The following is a 21763-nucleotide window of genomic DNA, read 5'->3' as shown; positions in this document are numbered from 1 at the left end:
CTGATCGATCTACGTGGATATATCTCAAAAGTTTATTAAAAGGAGGACACTGTCAGCTGAGAGTGTCCGCTAGAATCATGTTGTGGCCCCCGATACAAGGTTTAAATGTACCTTTACCGTCTTCAGCTTTCTAAATGTTGTGAGGTTATAGCGTTCTCCGACGTCTTGTTGACGTCAAGTTTAGTGGCAATAATTAACGTCCAAATAATTAACGCTAAGTGGAGAAGGGAGTGAGTGGCTTGAGGCCGACAATTATAAGCAAAGTAATTAAGGAACAGAGAATTTAATAATAATAATAATAATAAGTTGTTTATATGCATTTCAAAATATACACATAAAAGTAATTTACACATTTTTAACATTTAAGCATGGACTCTCGTCCGTCTGCTTGAGTTGCACTTTTGTACTAATAATTACAATTCCATCCCGACCAATAACCAAAATTTAAAATAAAAACAAAAAATAAACAAAGAGAGACTACTTTTCCTTTATAAATATAGAACTGAAACTTAAGAACAATTTTAAAATAATACAAAATTAATAATTATAATTTTCTATGAGAAACTGTCTATATCTTCCAGCGGATGTACAGAATTTATTTAAACTAGCCTAATTCTTAACGTTCAGGTATTCTAAAAATTCCGCCCTATCCAACACTCTCTTGCCAAAACATGTAATTCTAAATTCGACCATTATGGGGCATACAGCCACATAATGGTAGACATCCTCAGTTTTTGCTCTATTGCACATAGAACACAGGTGTTGCTCATTTGTCCGCCCTAATCTAAAATTTAAATTCATCAGTTGTCCTCTAGCTCTAAACACATTTTTCATTAACTTAAATGAATGCTCATCTGAGATGTAATGGTTAGCCCCTAAATCAACTCGCAATTCATTATATATGCTGTGATAAATAGATCGACCAGCTTTGGTAAACAAATCGTGTTTGAATTTGGAATCAATTGCATTTAACAATCTCTCCGCCGCTCCCACATTACCACTCACCTCAATATAACCACAATCATATTTATTGCAAAGGTCTCTAAACGTCTTACGCCAGTATATATTCTTATTAATCACTTCCTGTGCCACAAGTTTAGGCAATCTATTATTGGTTAATGCTAAACATTTATTAACAAAATTGTAATGCAATCTATATGTGAATAAAAAGAGAGGGGAGGCGCCTGTCTCCAAATACACTACATAGTCCGGTGCGTTCCTAGGTAGAGTGAAATTTTTTTTAATCAAATATATATATAGTTTTTCTAACAACTCAAACCAAAAAAAACCCCAAACCTGCGCAGCATAACATGCCACCGCTCTGGACACCGCATCAAAAACCTGCAACTTATTCGATATTGGCACTTCTGAATTTTTAAATAAACTATTAAACGTATAGTTAATCCCAAATTTTGCCACAGAAACCTTCTCTCTAATATGATGGACAAAAGACAGTTTAGAAGTCAAGTGAACTCCCAAGTATTTATAACGATTAGCAATCTCTACTTGTTGGTCCATAAAGGACCAGTGTTCATTTCTGGCCAGCCTTCCCCCTTTGCGAAATACAATTATTTTAGATTTATCCAAGATAACTGTTCAATTCCACAATTGACAATATTCAGCCAAGCGATTAATCATATGCTGTAGTATAGATGGATGGTCCGCTAATAAAACTATGTCATCAGCATACAGTAAACATCTGATGTTTACTCCAGCTATACGTATACCACCCTCCACCATCTCGTGCAAGTCATTCACGAACAAAGAAAACAGCATTGGCGATAACAGGCAGCCCTGTTTTAACCCTGTCCCAGTTGGAAAGCTACTCGTTACACCGTCTACAGTCCACACACGTGATTCTGTATTTCTATAAAGGCCTTGTAATACATTAATAAATTTAGTGGACAAACCTAAATTATAGAGTTTACAATAGAGATGTTTTCGGAACAGAGAATTTAAACCACCAAAAAAAGAAAAAGAAATGCAAAAAATTCACTGAGAGCCACGCTGTTAAAGAAAAGAACAAGGGTGAGATAAATTGGCGTTAACAGTGAACCACCAAAAAAAGGCGTAAAAAGGAGGAAAAAAAGTAAGTTTAGAATCAGAATAAAACTCAAAAAGGATTGGTATGGAAGCAGCCAATCCAATATACCAATATCAGCCTAATATTCAATCAAAAATCAAAAAACTCCAATGGTCCTCGCTTTTCAGTTAGACATTTTTCCGTTTCCCATGATGCACTACTTACATGTTTTATTTCTTAACACCATTTTTTCATCCTGGGAAGCCTTAAAACTAATATTATGAGACATAAGAGTAAATTTAAATTACAATAGTAATAATCTTCTTCTCTCCAACATAATGTTGGAGAGGAGAGGAAGAGACTTTAGTCTAGAGAGGGGAGTGAGACAGGGTTGCCCTTTATCTCCTATGCTAATCAACTGTGTATTGGAAAGTATCTTTAGAAGGCTGGATTGGGAGAAGAGAGAAATCTGTGTAGATGGTGCGTTCCTCAATCACCTTCGCTTCGCTGACGATGTTGTAATCTTCGCACCAAACCTGATACAGGCGGAAGAAATGCTAACCGAATTGCTAAAAGAATGCAAGAAAACGGGATTAATACCGAATTGGAAGAAGACCAAAATTCTCACTAATGGGAGAAGGGAAGGTTTTAGTATCGAAGGAGAGGAACTAGAATTTGTAGAAGATTTTAACTATTTAGGACAAACGATCTCTTTTAATTGCAGGAGAGTGGAAGAATTGTATAAAAGGATTAATAGGAGATGGAAGAAATTTTGGGCACTTAAAAGTATTTTTAAAATTTCTCGAATGAACTGAAAGGAAAAGTACTTACTCAGTGCGTTTATCCCTGCATTCTGTATGGATGTCAAACCTGGGCCCTCACCAAATACCTTTCCAATAGGCTCCGAATAACCCAAAATAAATTGTTGAGGAGTATGTTAGGAGTAAAGAGGCAGGAAAAGAAAAGTATTGTGGAAGTACGAAGGAAATTCGGAAAAATGCAGGATTTAGAATTGGAGGCCCATCGATTAAAGTGGAAATGGGCAGGTCATGAGGCCAGAATGGAGGATAAAAGGTGGGCAAAGAGAAGTTCTGAGTGGACGCCAAGAAATCGGAAGAGAAGAAGAGGTCGTCAGGAGTAGTGGAGATGGAGAGATGAGATGGCAGATAGAGTGGGTTGCCGGTGGTGGACCACAGCAAGAGATAGAGGTGTATGGACTAAAGTTGTGAAAAATTATTTTGAGATGTAACAGTTATAATTTATTAATGAAGAACTTAAATTTATTAATTTAGAAGAAAGTAATTTTTGTTATTTTTTGTTATAAATTTTGTAGCTTATTTTGTTTACAGTATATTACGTTCTAAATTTTGCATACTCAACTGTTCATTTAATTATTTTTAATTACTTGCTACTTTTTCTTATTCTATAGAAATTGTTAAATTGAATTGAACAAATCGAACTCTAAATCCTCCAATAGAGAGAGAGGCTTTTTCTCTGTAAAGGGTGTCAATAAAGCTTGATTATTATTATTATTATTATCATTATTATAGTAATAATCTTACCAATGATTTAAATTTCCTTGTTGCATGTCTATCAAAGTTAATAAAAATCTCTCGCGGATCTTTCATAAACTTAAATTTGTGTAATACCTCTAATACACGTCTTTCTGTAATTAATTTCTGAAACATTTTCAACTCTTTTATTATTGCTGTTTATACTTAATTTATTGACGAGATTGTGTAAGTAAGAAATAAGGTAAAAAAAAACAGGTGTTATTTGGAGAATTCTTCGTTTCCCTTTTAAAAAAAAACGAAGAGGCGCCCCTGCCCCAACAGCCGGCTAAGCTGGCAAACTATTGCTATGTTGAATTTTTCCATCGGTTTTAAATTTTCCCGAGACAAGGCTATCGAAGAAACATGAAAGTAACATATCTAGAATAGTAACAATTTTCTTGAAATCTCGGATGAGCAGTAAAGGAGAAGGGGCACCTTTGAACAGGGGTCACAATTGAACAGGGGGGCACCTTTAAACAGTTTTAATTTCCCACCAAATATTTGAAACACTAATGATTGGTCATTTTCTCCATATGTTGTGGTAGACCTGTTGTATAATTGTGACAGAGTTTCCCTTCGTTTTCATTGTTTGGTAAAGTCCAGAATTGAGGAATGTTATATTTTGTAAGATGGAAGTAAAATTTTTGTTGCACCTTCGGAACTGTATTGTGAAGATTGTAGTGGACAAGGTGTAAGTATTGTTAGTCCACGTTAACATTTGGAATTCGTATTTTTAAATCTAGTGTTTACAAAAGTCTATTTGCTTGCAAAAAGTGTTGGATATCATATTTTCTTTTATAGAAGGAGACGGGGCACATTTCAACATCACAGTTAAAATGTGCCCTACCGACCTGCAAGTTTGTGACTTTTTTCTGTACTTTAAGAAGCGTAACAAACCGAATATTTTGTTCAAACTTCCTAAACCCATCATCACTTCGGGTACAACATCCTGAACTAGATTTCAGTGGTTTAAAAGAGAAAAGTAATGTAGTAGTCGAGAGAAATAACTGATAGAAGGTAGATTTCAGAGTAAAGTAATATCATTTCTTTCTATTTTTTATTGTGTTCAAAGCTACCCCACCAGTGGGGCAGATATTAACATTTGACACACAATTTTTAAATTAAAAACATGTAGATATGTACGTAAAATACCAACTGTTTATTGATATAGATCTGTTAAGAATACTTAAAACTTGTAGAAAACAAAATAAAAAGGTTCAATAATACAGATTCTGGTGCACTCTGTGAACAGAAAATGTAAATTCTGTTCAAATGTGCCCCCCTCTCCACTACATGTTTTGTTTTAAAAAACTTCATAATAAAATAATCATCACCTTTATAAATGGGTGTGCTAGCATTGCGTACTCTGCATCGATACAATCCCTGCCGAAGTTTACGGCAGCACTGTCGAAAATGAACTGTCAAAAAACAGGGAAGAAAACATCAATAAGTATATTATAATTAAAAACGTAAACTTAATTATTTATATTTTTGTAACTATAAATACATCCACAACTGCGAATTACAATGATACAACTAACAAATTAATAAACGTACACAAACACAGCATAAAATCAAATAAAAAAGATAACGTCACTTTAAGGACAGGAATTTAAGTGAAATTGTAAATAATTTCTTAGTCTTCATGATGAATTTGTAAACATCCAGATCTCTCGTTTGTAAATTTATTTACTTAATCCGACTGTTTTCAGTTAACTTTATTAAGACTTTGAATCGCTGGCAATTTACCACTCATCAGATCTTGTGAGGTATGCTCAAGGTAAAAGAGAATTAAAAACCTTAAACCGCATTTTTTATACTTCCAGCCTTAAAGCTATTTATAAGTCCTTTTTAATCAAATGAATTTGATTATTTTGTCGATAATCTTACATTCAGTGTGTTCAAAAATGTGATGTTTCATTTGTAATTAGATTTTGATTTATTCGATTGTTTTATTATTCTTTATTAACTAGCCTGAACAACATTGTAAAGTTGTATGATAAAAAAAATAAAACCTATCTATTTAATTTATGATTTAAGGCGCGTTAACATATGAGGTTATAGGCGCCCGTAGCTTTTTCAGTGCACTGCCGGCCTCTGGACAGTGTTCTCTTTTTATAGACAACACTGTCCATCACCGGACAGTGAGCTGTAAGAAGCTCCTAGGAAGAGAAAATCTGAAGGCTAGCAGGTGGATTCGAACCCGGGACCTGCGCGTGGGAATCTAATATGCTAACCACATAGCTAATCCCTTCCCTAACTTATCTATTAAATAAAAATCTAATCATAACATACCAGTTGATGAAGGATGTCTAAATATTCTATATCCATCAAGCGATTTATCTCATCATCGGGGTCCTGTAACTAAATAAAGATAATAAGTTTTTTGCAGTGCGCAAAGCTAAGATATATTGTGGTATTGGATTCGATTCTCGGTATAAAACTTTAATTGAGAGAATTATGTAAAATATAATAGCAATACGCCTTCAGTCTACGACACTAAATCGGAAGTTGAAAGCCAAGTCTGCCAGAAAAAATAGGCATTAGTAAGATCTTTAAGGTTTTTTTTTTGAAATTCTCAAGTGTTAATAAGAATGAAGGAAATAGTAACAGAGCAGATTGAAAGGCAGTAATTGTCTGCATACCATTATTACAAGGAAATTTTGTTTACATGAACGGCTATGAAAAGGTAGAAAAGCCAGTTTGTAGCAATCAAACTACTTTTACACTTCAGTCATTACTGAAATTAATCACACAACTGAAACTACTAAAAATTTTAAGCTTACAAATTTTGTTTGAACTAAATGTAAAAATGGCAACTAAATAAATTCAGAAGGGTTTAAAGTTACAATTACTAAGATACATGTTTAGACCCACATTTGACAAAGGTAATAAACGCCTCCTGCATTTAAACTTGTATGAATAAAACAAATAAGAATCTCAGATTCTCCACAATTCCGCAATAGTTCTACCAGAAAACAAAGAATTTTATCAATTTAAGATAAACTGAAACCAGACAGATGGCATGATAGTAAACTATACTGAAGTTGGGGTACTTTAAAAGTATGTTAAAATCAAATTTCTTGAAATTGCCCCCCCCCCAAAATAAATGTTTTCCCAGCAATAAGTAATAAGTGGAAGTGATGAGTAGCTATTTTTTTTGGGGTCTATTTAAACCCAAGTGGGTACACACATCAACTATGTCTACAAACTATACGTCTGCAAAACTGTAAAACGATATTCAGAGTTATTTTTAAAAGTTCCGAAAAAAAAATGTTATTCAAACGATATCTACCAGCAAATATTAGACATAGTTTACTCACTCTTTCAAAAAATTCTGTATCTCCATCAGAACAGTAAAATATATCGGAAGTTTGGTCTTCGAGTGGTATACGTTCGCCCCAAATGCTTATTTTACGGCTGCAAAACTGTAAAAAAAAATTCAGAGTTATTTTCCCATAATTATATGAGTAAAATGAACGAAAATGGCATACTTTCATTGTTAAAACTAGAGAATTGTTTTAGGTGATTTGGGAGTCTGGAGAGATTATCTTTTCAGGAATAATTCCAGGCTACATTGTACGGGTAACCATTAGAGAATTACTTTACTCATAAAGTTGATGTAAAGAATTAACTTAGTGAGGGGACCTATTAAGATTTCGGGTGAAGAATGCATTCACTGCCATTTGCGTGTGTTATAAACTGAGTTTTGGCCTCGAGTAATGAACCTAAGAGTTTATTACAGCTAGACCAAGATACCATGGTATTTCTTGGTAATGTGCAGTCAGCGTTTAATGTAAATTATAGGGGCAGTTTTTCCCCAGCTAGTGCCGTTTTTATTTCATTAGGAGAAAATAATTTGAAATTATTCCTGAAGACTTACAGTGGCTGTTTGGCTATGTCTCAGTTCTGACGAAACATAGTACATAACATGTCACAAAAATCAAGAAAGTTCCTGTTTTTAAATATCAAAAGTCAGTCCTTTTTTTTTTATCTTAATTCTAAGCAGCATTTTGCAGCACAAAAATTTCTTATAAGTACCATACTTTCACTTACAGTATATGAAAAGATCTATGTAATTTAGATTTGTGAACAAACATGGGCGGCAGATAGCTTTAAGCTAACGTGGAAACTCTTATTTATTTTATTAGAAACCTCCTAGCAATCTCAGAGTTTTTTTTTAGGGGAGCTGAGTAAATATGGAAAGAAATAATGAGAATTCTCAATTAAATTACTTACAATTCGGGTAGCAGTAGTGTCTTCCATCATAAATCTTTGTAGCTCTTCTTTAAGATCTGTTAGCCGTCTCTCTTTCTCCGATAGGCATTTTTTTTCTTTAGCTTCATCAATCATTTCTCCCTTATTCTGCGTAAATATCATTGATTTTTTTAATACTTATCATATCTTTAAGAAGATTTTTTTATAACAGTATCACGATCAGATTGAAATGGATTGAGACCTACAGTATCTGTTAGCTATGTCTCAGTTTTGATGAAGAAGAGTACAGTACAAGCCACCAACTAACACAGGGTAAGTTATCGTTTCTAAATAAAACAATACATCAAAGGGCGGGGCATTTTATTTTTTATCTCAATTCTAAGCAGCACTTTGCAGCGTTCACCTAACATTTCCTATAAGTACCACTTTCACTTAAAGGTTATGAAAATATCTATGCAATTTAGATTTGTGAAAAATCATGGGCGGCAGATAGCTTTTAGCTAACGTGGAAACTCTTATTTACTTTAATAGAAACCTCCTAGCAATCTTAGAGTATTAAGGGAGCAGTGTAAATATTGAAAGAATAACTGTGAATTGTCAAATTACTTACAATTCGGAAGGCAGTAATGTCTTCTATCATATATCTCTGTAGCTCTTCTTTAAGTTCCATTAGTTGTTTCTCTTCCTCCGATTCTAATTTCTTTTCTCTAGTTTCTTCAATTATTTCTTCCTTATTCTGTGTAAATAACATTGAGTTTATAATACTTATCATATCTTTAAGAAGAGTTTTTATTACAGCATCACGATCAGATTGAAATGGATTGAGACTTACAGTGTTTGTTGGCTATGTCTAAGTTCTGATGAAGCATAGTACAGTACAAGCCACAAACATTGGGTAAGTTCCCATTTCTAAATAAAACAATACATCAAAACTCGGTGCATTTTTATCTTCTAAGCAGCACTTTCAGCGTTCTCCATCAATTTTCTATTAGTAACACTTTCATTTATAGGTTATGAAAAGATCTATGCAATGTGAACAAACATGGGCGGTAGATAGCTTTAAACTAACGTAGAAACTCTGTTTACTTTACTAGGAACCACCTAGAAATCTCAGAGTATTTAGAGAGCAGAGGAAAAATTGAAAGACTAACTGTGAATTGTCAAATTACTTACAGTTCGGGAAGAAGTAGTGTCTTCTATCATATATCTTTGTAGCTCTTCTTTAAGTTCCGTTAGTTGTCTCTCTTCCTCCGATTCTAATTTCTTTTCTTTAGGTGCATCAGTCATTTCTCCCTTATTCTGTGTAAATATCTTTCCAGTTTATAATACTTATCATATCTTTTAAAAGATTTTTTATTACAATACCACGATCAGTTTGAAATGGGTTTCAACCTACACTTGTTGTTGGCTATGTCTCAGTTCTGACGAAGCAGAGTACAGTACAAGCCACTAACTAACATAGGGTAAGTTCTCGTTTCTAAATAAGCGGTGCATTTTTTTATCTCAATTCTAAGCAGCACTTTGCAGCGTTCACCTTAATTTCCTATTAGTACCATTTTCACTTAGGTTATTAAGAGATCTATGCAATTTAGAATTTTGAACAAACATGGGCGGCAGATAGCATTAAGCTAACGTGTAAATTCTATTTATTTGAATAAAAATCTTTTCACATCTTAGCAATTTCTGGTCTTTAAGTGGGTGTGAATTGTCATTTCTATTACTTACCTTTTGGGCAGCACTGCTGTCTTCTACTTGTTCCTTTTCCTCCGATAATATTTCGTCTTCTTCTTCACCTTCACCAGCTACGTCGGTTTCATTATCCTGCAAAAATAATTTGTTTTTTTTTATAATACTTGTCTTATCTTGAGGAAGACTTTCTATATCGGCATCATGTTTAGATTTAAATGGTTTAGTCTTAGCAAATATCCTTTCCCAGTCAATCTTTTCCGAAATCGAAGTTTCAGATGAATTTAAATGAAAACACTTCAAGCCATCTTCATCAAAAAACCTTTTATGTTTAATTCAAAATGAAAAAGACTTAAGTGTACACAAAACTTTTCCTTACTGCTATTTACAAGACGGCATCTTTCAAATTTCCAATCCAATCACCTCTCTCTCTAGAACTCAGAAAAACCCGGAATATAAACAGCTCTTCAAACTGATTATTATTATTATTTGCCTGAGGGAACGAATAAAACCTTAAGCTATCCAAAACCTTTGTGATCCATAATGCCAATGGCAACCGAATAAAGCTAGTGAATTGTAAAATGATCTAAATTTGTGTTCCATTCAAAACTAAATTTTTGTGCATAGTATTTCTATTTTTCTGACCACTAGATGCCGGCACCAGCATGTATTAAATTGCTTTTTAAAAAAGTACAATATTTATTTAAGAGCAAAATAATAGGAAATAAAATTAACGCCCTGTGCAACCAATAATTTAGCTCTCCTAATGGATTTCTTTTAACATGATTAATTAATTAATTGTTTAAATAAACCAACACATTATAATGCAGTAACAGAGTGTTCAATTTTCTAGTCAGGATACAGGAAATTTCCAGTAGGCCGGGCTGGGCAAAATGTTTTGGAAAGAACAATGTACTTACTTTGTATCATGTTTTTTTGGTTTATTCTTTTACACCAAACTAGATGGACAATTTTTTTTTTAATTCAGTTTTCACTTGAAAAATTTATTTATTATTATTTGTATGTTTAAGTTTGTAAAACACCCTGTTGGAACCCCAACTTTACTTTACTATTGAACAGCTACAGAATTTTTGTAAATAGGAAAAATATAATTTTTATTTATGTATATATGATTGTTTATTAAAGAAAAATAAAGAAGGAAAAGAGGCAAATAGCCCATTTTAAAAAGTCTTTCTCAAGACTCTGGAATGGCAGTGTGGTTCTTTAGACGGTACAGAGATAGCGACGCCGTCGCGACGCCAGAGCGCGGCACGGTCGACTTTGCTATAAAAAGGGCAGAATCGGCCGTGTCTGCATCAGTCCAAGAAAATTTTTCAACGGGAAAACATCCACCATAGCTACCTTAGCTGGAAGATTGCTGACTGGGCCTTACTCTTAAAACCTGGATCTCTGTACCGGCCAAAGGACCTCACTGTCCGGACCAGAAAAAAATCGATCACTTAACCCCTGTATTTTGAAGAAAGAAGAAAGTGCAGCGCCCGAGCCGCCTTAGTTCACCAGCTACGAAGGCCAGCCGAATCACCAGCGCTGCCACAGTGTGGGACAAGAGCGAGGACCAAGCCCAGCACACGAGCCGCTTTAGTTCACCAGCTACAGAGGCAAGCCGAATCACCAGCGCTGCCACAGTGTGAGACACGAGCGAGGACCAGGCCAATTGGTACCGGGGTTTATCGGGGTGCTGGCCACACTGCCGGGGCTCCCAAAGCCGGTTGACTGGTATTAGCGAACGGCCCTTTTCAGGGCCTCTCACTTCACTTTTGCTGTGGCCTCGCGCTGGGATCAAGCCATTCTCGGAGCGGCGCAGACATCTCAACCAACAGTGTGAACGGCCCTTTTCAGGGCCACCCAACGGCTTCCCCGCTGTGGAGCGCCATAGGCGAGTCGAACGCCGACATATTTTTTGTGAACGGTCCTTTTCAGGGCCATCCAGTCACTTGTACCTGCGAGCGGTGAGAAGAAAAGCTTGTATACTGGACTTCATCCCTTGGCTGCTTTAGTATACAACACACCCATTCAAAAATGTAAAAATAACACGAAGCTTAAACTTTATATTATTTTACCTACCTACAAGGGACCTGATAATAACTTTAAACATTTGATTATATTGAAAGAGGAAATCCATAAAAACAGAATTAATATTTTACGCAATAAATTTGGAGAATGTCTTGGAAATGACTCCTATCATTTTGGGCATTCATACTTCTAAAAATTTTTTCAAAGAATATTTGGCCAAGGACATTTTTTGGTAAAAAAAAGGGGTGTACATTTAAAGTTTCACTTCTGCAGAATGTTGTGATCCTGCCATCTACATGATAGCTTAAATGAGTTGCTTAAGTACCAATTTTTAATAAAAAGGGAGTTACCTAAAGAGTAACCTTTCTTGATTTGATCTTTATTTTTCGCGATTTTCTCGTTGACAATTGAGCAGAACTTATCTATACAGGGTGAACCAGTAAGTATTGTCCATAGGCCTACTGTGTGTAGTACATCTAAAGTGGAGTTCAATGACGTATTGGCCAACTTCATATTTTCCACTGTTCTTTTAGTGACGTCACTTTAATTTTTTTCCCCCTAAAATCATTACTTTTTTCCAATAAAAATGTTATTACTCAGAAAGTTTTAGTCCGAATTCGATTCTGATAACACGGTTAGAAAGATAGATAAATTTTCTAAAAATTGGTATTATTTCGAAGCATAATTTATTCTCCAAACAGCCTCAATCTTCCACCGAATGCTGGAAAAATAAAAGTAATCGAAATTTTTAAGAAAACTCATTCGGCTCTTATGTGATCATTATCAGACCCAGGTGCTGGCACTTTTTATAAAAGTTTTCTTGTCTAATGGGCTTTCATACGGCATATCATTTTCCAGGATTCCTTTTATCTACGTATGAGAAATTACGTTTGTTTTACAAGAAAACGTGTTCACGAGCACTCAACAGTGTTACTAGTTATCAACTTGTTTAATTCATTGAAAACTCTTTTAAATGGACCAGTAGTCAATTTTAAAGTAGGCTGTCTTTAAATAAGGAAGTCAAAGGTTACAAATTGCACTTTAAACATTTACTTCTGGTCTCTCTGAAATATTTGAGAAAATGTTAGGAAATATTTTAAACGAGTACTACTTTTATAAAAAAAAATTCATATAGTTTGTATTTACTCCAAATTACAATTTCACACACAACTACACTGTTGAAAAAGAAAAAAATGTGAATAAGTCTTAACAACCCTTTGAACCCACTAACAGATAATCTTTATATCTGGATTAGGTATTAACCAATTCAACAAGGTGTCTTACAAATAAACTTCCCTTATCTGTTAGACTTGGTTTCAAAATTTTCTATTGTACCATAACACTGTTGAGTACTCGTGAACACGTTTTCTGGTAAAACAAACGTAATTTCTCATACGAAGATAAAAGGAATCCTGGAAAATGATATACCGTTTGAAAGCCCATTAAACAAGGAAACTTTTATAAAAAGTGCCAGCACCTGGGTCTGATAATGGTCACATAAGAGCCAAATGAGGTTTCTTAAAAATTTCGATAGCTTTTATTTTTCCAGCAATCGGAGGGAGATTAAGGCTGATTAGAGAAAAACTTATGCTTCGAAATGGTATCAATTTTTAGCAAATTTATCTGTCTTTCTAACCGTGTCATCAGAATAGAATTCGGACTAAAACTTTCTGAGTAATAACATTTTTATTGGAAAAAAGTTTTGATTTTAGAAAATAACTTAAAAGTGACGTCACTCAAGAACAGAGTAAAATATGAAGTTGGCCAATACGTCATTGAACTCCACTTTAGATGTACTACACACAGAAGGCCTATGGACAATACTTACTGGTTCACCCTGTATATTTGTGTATATAAATGATATTTTCGGTAAGAATATCTCAAACTCAAATTTGAAAAATCTTCAGTATATAACCTCATAGAGCAGTAAGAGACTGTAAATTTGAACCAAGTTTTCAGCAAATACTAACAAAAATGTGAGAAGATAGGCTATCGGTTACTGAAGTTGTAGTTTCTTTTGCGGGACAAGAACTATCTTCTGGCGTGGCCACATCATTCTGTTCTGGGAACAATTTCTTTGCTGGCCCATAGCATTTCTGAAATCAAATCATAAAAATTATTAGTTATACTTTAAAGCACTATTAATGTACGTCTGAACTTACAGGTTCTAACAATAACAATTTTTATAAAATTCAAAAAAGATTTTTGTCCCGTTGTTGATAATATTGCTCTGTCTAATGTTTGAATTGGAGACTGAAAGAAAGGTACAAAAAGGAAAAGGTACAGCTATATTAGAAATCTCTAAGGCGCCACGGTTAGAGGCGAGACCTGCAAAGCTAAGAGGTATTGTGGTACTGGGTTCGATATTTGGTCTAGGCCTTGGATTTTATTAAATGGTTAATTGAAGAATTCATTCTAAAGTATATTTACTAGTCGCCTCCGTCCATGACAACTAATTTGATAGTTGGACGTAAAACCTGCCTGAAAAAATAGGTGTTACTTTATTTGTACTTAATTTCAGTAATCTCTAAAAACTTCGCGAAAGCTAAATTTAATTTCCTTGTATGGAGCTTGATTCCAATGAATTCAAGCGTTTAAATATACAGTGGTACATATGTATGTATCGACCCTGGCTGAGGAGTGAGTAATCCATGCTGTATCGCAACAAGATCTTTAGGTCTAGACCAGTCCAGAACTTCTAATCGAATGATGTGAACCACAATACCTACAAAAGAATATCTACTAATTTCGCCTAAAATTAAAACAATAGAATGTAATTCGAATGTTAAAGCATGAAGTGCAAGTCTCATATTCATCGGTATAATGAATATATTGACAATTGAAAAACAAATTAGTGGTAATACCCTCCTAAAAATCGTAGTAATTAATGGTTAATGATATACAATAAAAATAATTAAATAAAGTGAAATTAATTTTCAATATTAACTATGGAAAGTAATTACCTGAACTTCTATTTCTGGATCGTGCAGAGACTGGAATAAAAATTATTATCATTAAATCAAAGAAATTTTTAAAAGTATCCATTAAAATCTATTAGCCTCACACCCCTAGGCCGGTAGAGGAGGAGTGTTTATGTACACACTGTTTTTACATAATTCAGTTATAATCTACAAAAGTCAGTTAAACTGAAGAAATTTAATTATTTTTGATTTTAATGACATCACTTTAAAATTATGTGACTGGTTAGGCAAATGAACGTTAGTATAGCGTGATAATTTTATGTGGATAGATTACGGCCGGCTAGCCACGGTAATTCTTCCAATCATAGTAAAACTTGTATTAATATCTCTAAGTAGGAGACAAATAAGATATTCTAGGAAGGAACAGCGTAAAATTAAACTATTGTATGTCGCACAGAAAATACAAATTTGACAACGGAGACCAACTTTATTATCTAGTGTAGGTGATATAATATGAGAAAATATTGTTATTCCAGGGCGTCATGAAATACGTATTTTCAGCAATGGGGCGTATAGGAAGCGGGGCTGATAGAAAAAGCTTATAAATTTCAATTAACGTTATACAGGGTGATCCATTAAAAACGCACAAATCGCTAATAACTTTTTAGGAAAGCGGAATTTCGAAAAAACGTATGAAGTAAACTATATGTTTTATTTGGTCTAGTTTACAAAATTTCCACCCCCGATGCTGTATCTTCATTTTTGGCGGAGTTACAGCCAAAAACCCGATTGGGGTATCATAAGGACCACTGGTTTTGACAATGATTATGAAAACTACATAAAAAAACTGTGAAAAATGACGTTAATCCCGTTTCGATATCCCTATACACGTTTTGGGAGGTCCTCTGACTGCAAAAAAATGTTATTTTTGACGCAAAGAACAAAGATAATAATAATTGAAGATTTTACAGAATGTAGTGGTAATGTAATGGTTGTGGGTGAGTCAGGATAAATTTGTTTTATCATCAAATAAAAGAAACCATCACAACATTTTAATGCACCCAGTATGCAAAACTTCTTGACCTATGATTACGGTAAGAATATCTTGCAAGGCTGTTAGTCTAGTGGTCATGAGCGAGGTTTTGTAAGTGAGAGATTCCAGTCCGAATCCCGCGGGTGCAGTCATTCACAATACTTAATACATCATAACACTTTTTTAAATAAAATGTAGTCAAACGTGGGAAATTTTTGGTGGGAAATGAATATTGAAAACCGATCACGAATAAGATAAAAATTGTAACTTTGATCTTAAATATCTCGACTAATATTAGGGATATCGAAACCGGGTTAACGTCATTTTTCACAGTTTTTTATGTAGTTTTCATAATCATTGTCAAAACCAGTGGTCCTTATGAAACCCCAATCCGGTTTTTGGCTGTAACTCCGCCAAAAATGAAGATTCAGCATCGGGGGTGGAAAATTTGAAAACTAAACAAAAAAAAACATATAATTTACTTCGTGGGATTTTTCCGGATTTCCGCTTTCCTAAAAAGTTATTTGCGATTGGTGCGTTTTAAATGGATCACCCTGTATAAGACACAAACTGGGAATCACCTGCTTAGTCCAAATTTGGAAACCGCTAGGAACTATGAACAATTTCTTGTTGTAATGTTATTGGATCCAAAGATGTTTGCAATAAGGGCAGAAAGATGGAGGAATAAAATGTTCGCAATTTTGAATGCATACAGGCCAATCGTTTTACGAACTGGCTAACAGTCCTGGCCACTCGATAACTCTCTGAGCACGCGGCTTACATTTACAGAGTTGATCGTCACAATAACTCACTCTTGAGATTCCACTCCATTAACCAATCTGCGAATGTTTGTTCATTTCTCGCAGCATATAAATGCTCTGTTCCATTTTGTTTTTATGGAATACATCAAGCTTATAGACAAGGTTTTTTTTAAGAGTAAGCGAACTTTTCCATCAAAACACTGAATTCAAACTTATCAAAAAACCTGTCTAGGACCGCGCATGCATGTAATGTAAAATTATCACTGGTAACTCACTCTAACTAATCTGTCCAGACCAGATTCTAGGCTCCCTTCACACAGCGCTGATTGAATTCTATCCTAGAAAAACAGAAGAAAAGTTAGAGGGCAGAACAATTATGGCATCCCCTATAATAATATACAGGGTGTCCCAAGCTATATGGATAACGACTTTTTCCCGGAAACTGAGATAGCTAGAAAAAAAAACTAAAAAATATGTGTTCCCTTAGTTTTTTTGTTAGAAATCCAAATTTAATTTGCAAATTTTTTTCGGTGCTTCCAGAAGCGAGATACAGGCACCAACTTCATTTTTTCAAATGGGAAGGTGTGGTTTTTATTTCAGAAATAGATTCCTCTATTTTTTTTTAAGAAAAATTTACTTGAAGTTATGAATGAAAACATGATTCTTATAAGAAATTTCAAAATGATAATATTATAACGGTTTTTTGATAGAATAAGAAGCAAAGTACTATTTTATTATAAATTTTACTCCTCATTAATAATACAGATCATGCTCGAAATGGCCTCCACCATTAGAGACGCATAGACATGCACTTTCCTGCCCCTTACTGCCAAAGAAATAGATTCGAATTTAATCGAGTTACAGGCATCTATTATTCTCTGCTTTAGTTCATCTACAGATGCCAACCCGGCTTGATTCTGATGCACCTAGATTTAGAAATGCTTTTAGGTAAGCAGAAATAAGGAAAGAAAGAAAAAAGTTATGAATAATCACCTTGTTTTTCGGGTATCCCCAAAGGAAATAGTCCATAGGAGTCAAATGGTGGCCACTGAATCGTCCCCATTGTCGATATAACACGCCCATCAAATAGCCTATCGAGATATGTCTTTACATGCCTGATGGTGTTATATCGACACGAAGGGCGATTCAGTGACCACCTCGTTCACCGGATTTGACACCTATGGACTATTTCCTTTGGGGATACCTCAAAAACAAGGTGATTATTCATAACTTTTTTCTTTCTTTCCTTATTTCTGCTTATCTAAAAGCATTTCTAAATCTAGGTGTATCAGAATCAAGCCGGGATTGCATCTGTAGATGAACTAAAGCAGAGAATAATAGATGCCTGTAACTCGGTTAAATTCTATTTCTTTGGTAGTAAGGGGCGATTGGCAAGAAAGAGCATGTCTATGCATCTCTAATGGTGGACGCCATTTCGAGGATGATCTGTAATATTAATGAGGAGTAAAATTTATAATAAAATAGTACTTTTCTTCTTATTCAATCAAAAAAATGTTATAATATTATCATTTTGACATTTCTTATAAGAATCATGTTTTCATTCATAACTTCTAAAATATCGCTCACAGAAAAAAAGCTTTCGAGTAAAAGTTTCTTTAATAAAATAGAGGAATCTATTTCTTGAATAAAAACCGCACCTTCCTATTTGAAAAAATGAAGTTGGTGCCTGTATCTCGCTTCTGGAAGCACCGAAAAAAATTTACAAATTAAATTTGGATTTCTAACAAAAAAACTAAGGGAACACGTATTTTTTAGTTATTTTTCTAGCTATTTTTCCGAGAAAAAGTCGTTATCCATACACCTTGGGACTCCCTGTATTTAATTATTTGGTAAAAAAAAAAATATATCTAAACTACAAAAATGATCTAAATTACAACAAATAAATATCCGCAAATCATTTCAATCAACTTTATTGACTCCATTTACCTTAATTTCGTCAAATTCGCCGGGCCTTGAGATGGCTAAATTTCTAAGTCTTTCATCTCGTTTCTAAAACAAAACAAAAATTGGTAGTTATATAACATTCTCTTACTAGGTGGTTATCATGGTTCTAACTTAGGCATTTCTTCTTCTTTGATTGAGGCAAAGAGGATCCTCAGCAGAACTGCTCCAAAACGATTTTTTAAAATAAAAATGGTTAAAAATTAAAAGTTAGACATTTATATAAATCTACTTAATCAACGAGGTTAAAAAAAAAAAAATGGAATCATTTAAGAGAAAAAAACTCCGCTTTAACCAAGTTTCTCTGAGCGCCACAAAATATATTCTATTTATTTTGACGAATGATTCTAAAAAATATCTATTAATCTCAATGATCTCTAATAGTACTCGTAATAAGTTTATTACTTAAATTGGATTATTTCTTTGCAAACCAACATGTTGCACTAATAGTACTTTTAATAACTGCAATTTATCTCACTTGACATTCTTTTACGATAGTTACTTGAATAGAGAGTAATAGAAATGACAAATTCTGAAAGAAAAAAATTTTTACACCACTATATTTATTACACAGGTTGTCCAATGAAGATTTCATTAGTGATGCGTGGCCAATTTGATGTGGGCGTGGCCAGCTAAAACTAGGATGGCTTCCTATTGGCTCTACAAAACAGCCTACATTTAACACTTTCAATTCTCTATACTGATTGGTCAGTAAAAATGGTAAAAGCTGTAGCCGAAAAAAAATCAAATATTAAAAAAAAAAATCCATACATTAAAGTAGTGATTGCGATTTGACCAAATCCTTTAATATCGCGTGCCATAGAGGTAACTAAGAAAAATATCAAATTTGAACTAGCCGAGATTTTTGGATTTTTGAGTTACGTTGGATACATACAAAAACAAAGACCAGTTGTTACGATGTAACAGCTTCTTTAGAACCAAAAAGAATTTTGACAGTATGATTATAATTATTTCGCAATTTGGTTTAATTAATTTAGTTAGGGTTAGGGAAAATTTAGTATGAAGAAAATTAGTTTAGGAAATTTAGACAAGAGAAATGAAGAATGTATATAGAATAAATTAATACTTGAAGAGCACCGAGTTGTGTGAAGAGGGCAGCGTAAAAAACAAGCGACGCAAGCAACAGATTAGAGAGAGAGGCTGATGCGATTCCGCTAAGGAAACAAAGAGGTATACCTTTTCTTAATCAAATTAGAAAAGAATTGAAATAAAAGGAAGTCTTTAGGTGGATCGTGCTCTTCCCTCTGTAATCTCGATAGGGGGAAATTGCCGAGCGAAGGACCTTTATTTCTCAAAGGGAATTCTCCAATCAGTATGGAGAATTGAAAGTGTTAAATGTAGGCGGTTTTGTAGAGCCAATAAGAAGCCATGCAAAGAAGACTTTGTGGTAGGACAACTACGACCAGGCCAGGTAACATACTCAGTAAGTGTGGAACGTTATTTTGAATCGGGACTATTTTCTTCGGGTGTTAAATATAACTTTGTTAACTTTATCAGCTCAAGCTTCTTATGTATTTTCTTCTCTAATTAGCATTATTTAGTAGATTTGTTTTTTTTTATGTTTCTTTGTAAAGGAACCTTCTCCTATTTTTGTTGGTTCAATTATAACAACCTTAATTCTGAAGTTTTCTATTTATTCCATGTTATTTTTTGTGTAACCACATTTTAAGTATAGGTGACATCAATTAAAAATTCATTATTGCTGTATTAGTGTAGATGACTCGGTAGAGTATCGGCCTATAGGGTCGTACAACACAGGTTCGCTAACTGAGGAGCTGTTACTAGGTAACTATTTTTTTTTTAATTTTAATTTTGTTAAGTTTTTTCCTCATTATAAAAGTATTATTTTAATTCAAGTCACTATTATTGCTATTAGATTATTATTATTAATCATATTTCCCCTTCCTTGAATTAACTTTTCTCCTTACCCACCCCGTGTCTCCACTGAGCCTGCCTTCTCCAGATGTATTTGTTGCCCCTCGAGAGCTGAGGGTGGCCTAACACAGTTTGCAAAAAAAAAAAAAATCCATATTTAGGAAATCTCAAAATGGATATTTCCGCAATAGATATCAAGGATGGAGCTCCTCTCATTTGGTCATATGCGGTTGATCCAGTGGTTAAGCTACGTTCAAACCAAACGAACTAGAGCCTAAGAACAAAAGCAAGAACATTATTCTGTGTTCGTTTGGTGTAAACGGTACTCGTTTAGTTCGTTATTAAAACGTTCTTGCTGAGCTTGCTCTTTTCGATTACCGTTTAAACTAAAAGAAGAGTTTTCAGTTCATCCTAGTTATACCCTTCCTATGTAAGAGTAGAAGAATATTCATGCGAATGTTTTTACTCGTACCAACTGAATTCAGAAGTGGAGATTAGCAATATACTGGGAAAATCTCCGGATCTTAGATATTGACGCCTATTAATTTAAAAAATAAAATATAATGCAAAGTTAGATCAAGCTACTTCAAGAATATATTCTGCACTTGTTTTAATTTTTAAACAACTGTTTAAATATTTCCTCCGATATACATTATCATTTATTTTTTATATAATGCTGAGAGTCTGTTTGACACTTTTACAGATGTATGATTGATTTTTCTTTCTTTCTGTTTCAGAGCATATTTGCAGAAAAAGGCCGATTACAAAGTCATCACGTTTAGATGGTTTATGTACATTCTAGATTGAAATAGCCTGGGCACCTCTTCGCTCCGTTTTCTCATAATAGAAATACGAGGGTCGTTTGAAAAGTCCGTGCAAAGTCAGAGAGATAGCACTACTGGCGCGTATCGAGGTTATGTTTAGTTAGTAGTATCTCTTGGAAGAACACACACCAAGTTTCAGCCAGATCGGTCTATTTCTTTGTGTTTGGCATTCGTTTGAATCGAGGAAGTCGAGTGATTTTCAAAAAATGGACGAAAAAGAATTTCGTGTGTTGATTAAACACTACTTTATGAAAGGCAAAACGCCTCAGGAGACTAAAGAGAAGCTTGAAAAATATTATGGTGACTCTGCACCTTCGATTAGAACAGTTTATAAGTGGTTTCAAAATTTTCGGAGTGGCCATATGGGCACAAGTGACGCTGAACGTTCTGGACGCCCTGTTGCGGTTACTACTCCAGAAATCATTGATAAAATCCATGATATGGTGATGGATGACAGAAGAGTGAAGGTGCGTGAGATTGCTAGTGCTGTGGGCATCTCGAATGAACGGGTACATAATATTTTGCATCAACATTTGGACATGACAAAGCTATCCGCAAGATGGGTGCCGCAATTGCCCACACTTGACCAAAAACGAAATCGTGTGAAGTGTTGCAAGGACGGTTTGCAGCTGTTCCAGAAGAATCCGCAGGACTTTAAGCGTCGTTTCGTCACTGTGGATGAAACATGGATACATCACTACACTCCTGAGACCAAAGAACAATCTAAACAATGGGTTACCAAGGGGGAATCTACGCCAAAAAAGGCGAAGACCGTTCCTTCGGCCGGAAAGATTATGGCGACTGTCTTTTGGGATTCGCAAGGAATAATCCTCATCGACTATCTGGAAAAGG

The 21763-nt window shown here is 34.4% G+C and overlaps 1 protein-coding gene across 2 annotated transcripts in view; it reads right to left on the bottom strand.

Moving 5' to 3' along the window:
• The window catches only part of LOC141459375 (uncharacterized), a 198528-nt gene that overhangs the window by 74591 nt on the left and 102174 nt on the right, over positions 1–21763 (bottom strand). For both annotated transcript variants that reach the window (XM_074138403.1, XM_074138404.1), the window contains exons 47-58: positions 18177–18239; positions 16505–16567; positions 14478–14507; positions 13485–13610; positions 9520–9615; positions 8968–9093; positions 8405–8530; positions 7816–7941; positions 6900–7004; positions 5872–5940; positions 4911–4994; positions 3586–3702 (exon numbers count right to left, since the gene is read on the bottom strand). In XM_074138403.1, the coding sequence (XP_073994504.1) occupies positions 3586–3702; positions 4911–4994; positions 5872–5940; positions 6900–7004; positions 7816–7941; positions 8405–8530; positions 8968–9093; positions 9520–9615; positions 13485–13610; positions 14478–14507; positions 16505–16567; positions 18177–18239 (1131 nt within the window). The remainder of the gene's footprint in view (positions 1–3585; positions 3703–4910; positions 4995–5871; positions 5941–6899; positions 7005–7815; positions 7942–8404; positions 8531–8967; positions 9094–9519; positions 9616–13484; positions 13611–14477; positions 14508–16504; positions 16568–18176; positions 18240–21763) is intronic.

This window comes from Rhodnius prolixus, unplaced genomic scaffold (assembly GCF_049639745.1).
Source record: "Rhodnius prolixus isolate KJV_2025 unplaced genomic scaffold, Rpr scaffold_11, whole genome shotgun sequence".
NCBI classification, from domain to species: domain Eukaryota; kingdom Metazoa; phylum Arthropoda; class Insecta; order Hemiptera; family Reduviidae; genus Rhodnius; species Rhodnius prolixus.
This window is presented reverse-complemented; position numbering and strand designations above follow the sequence as displayed.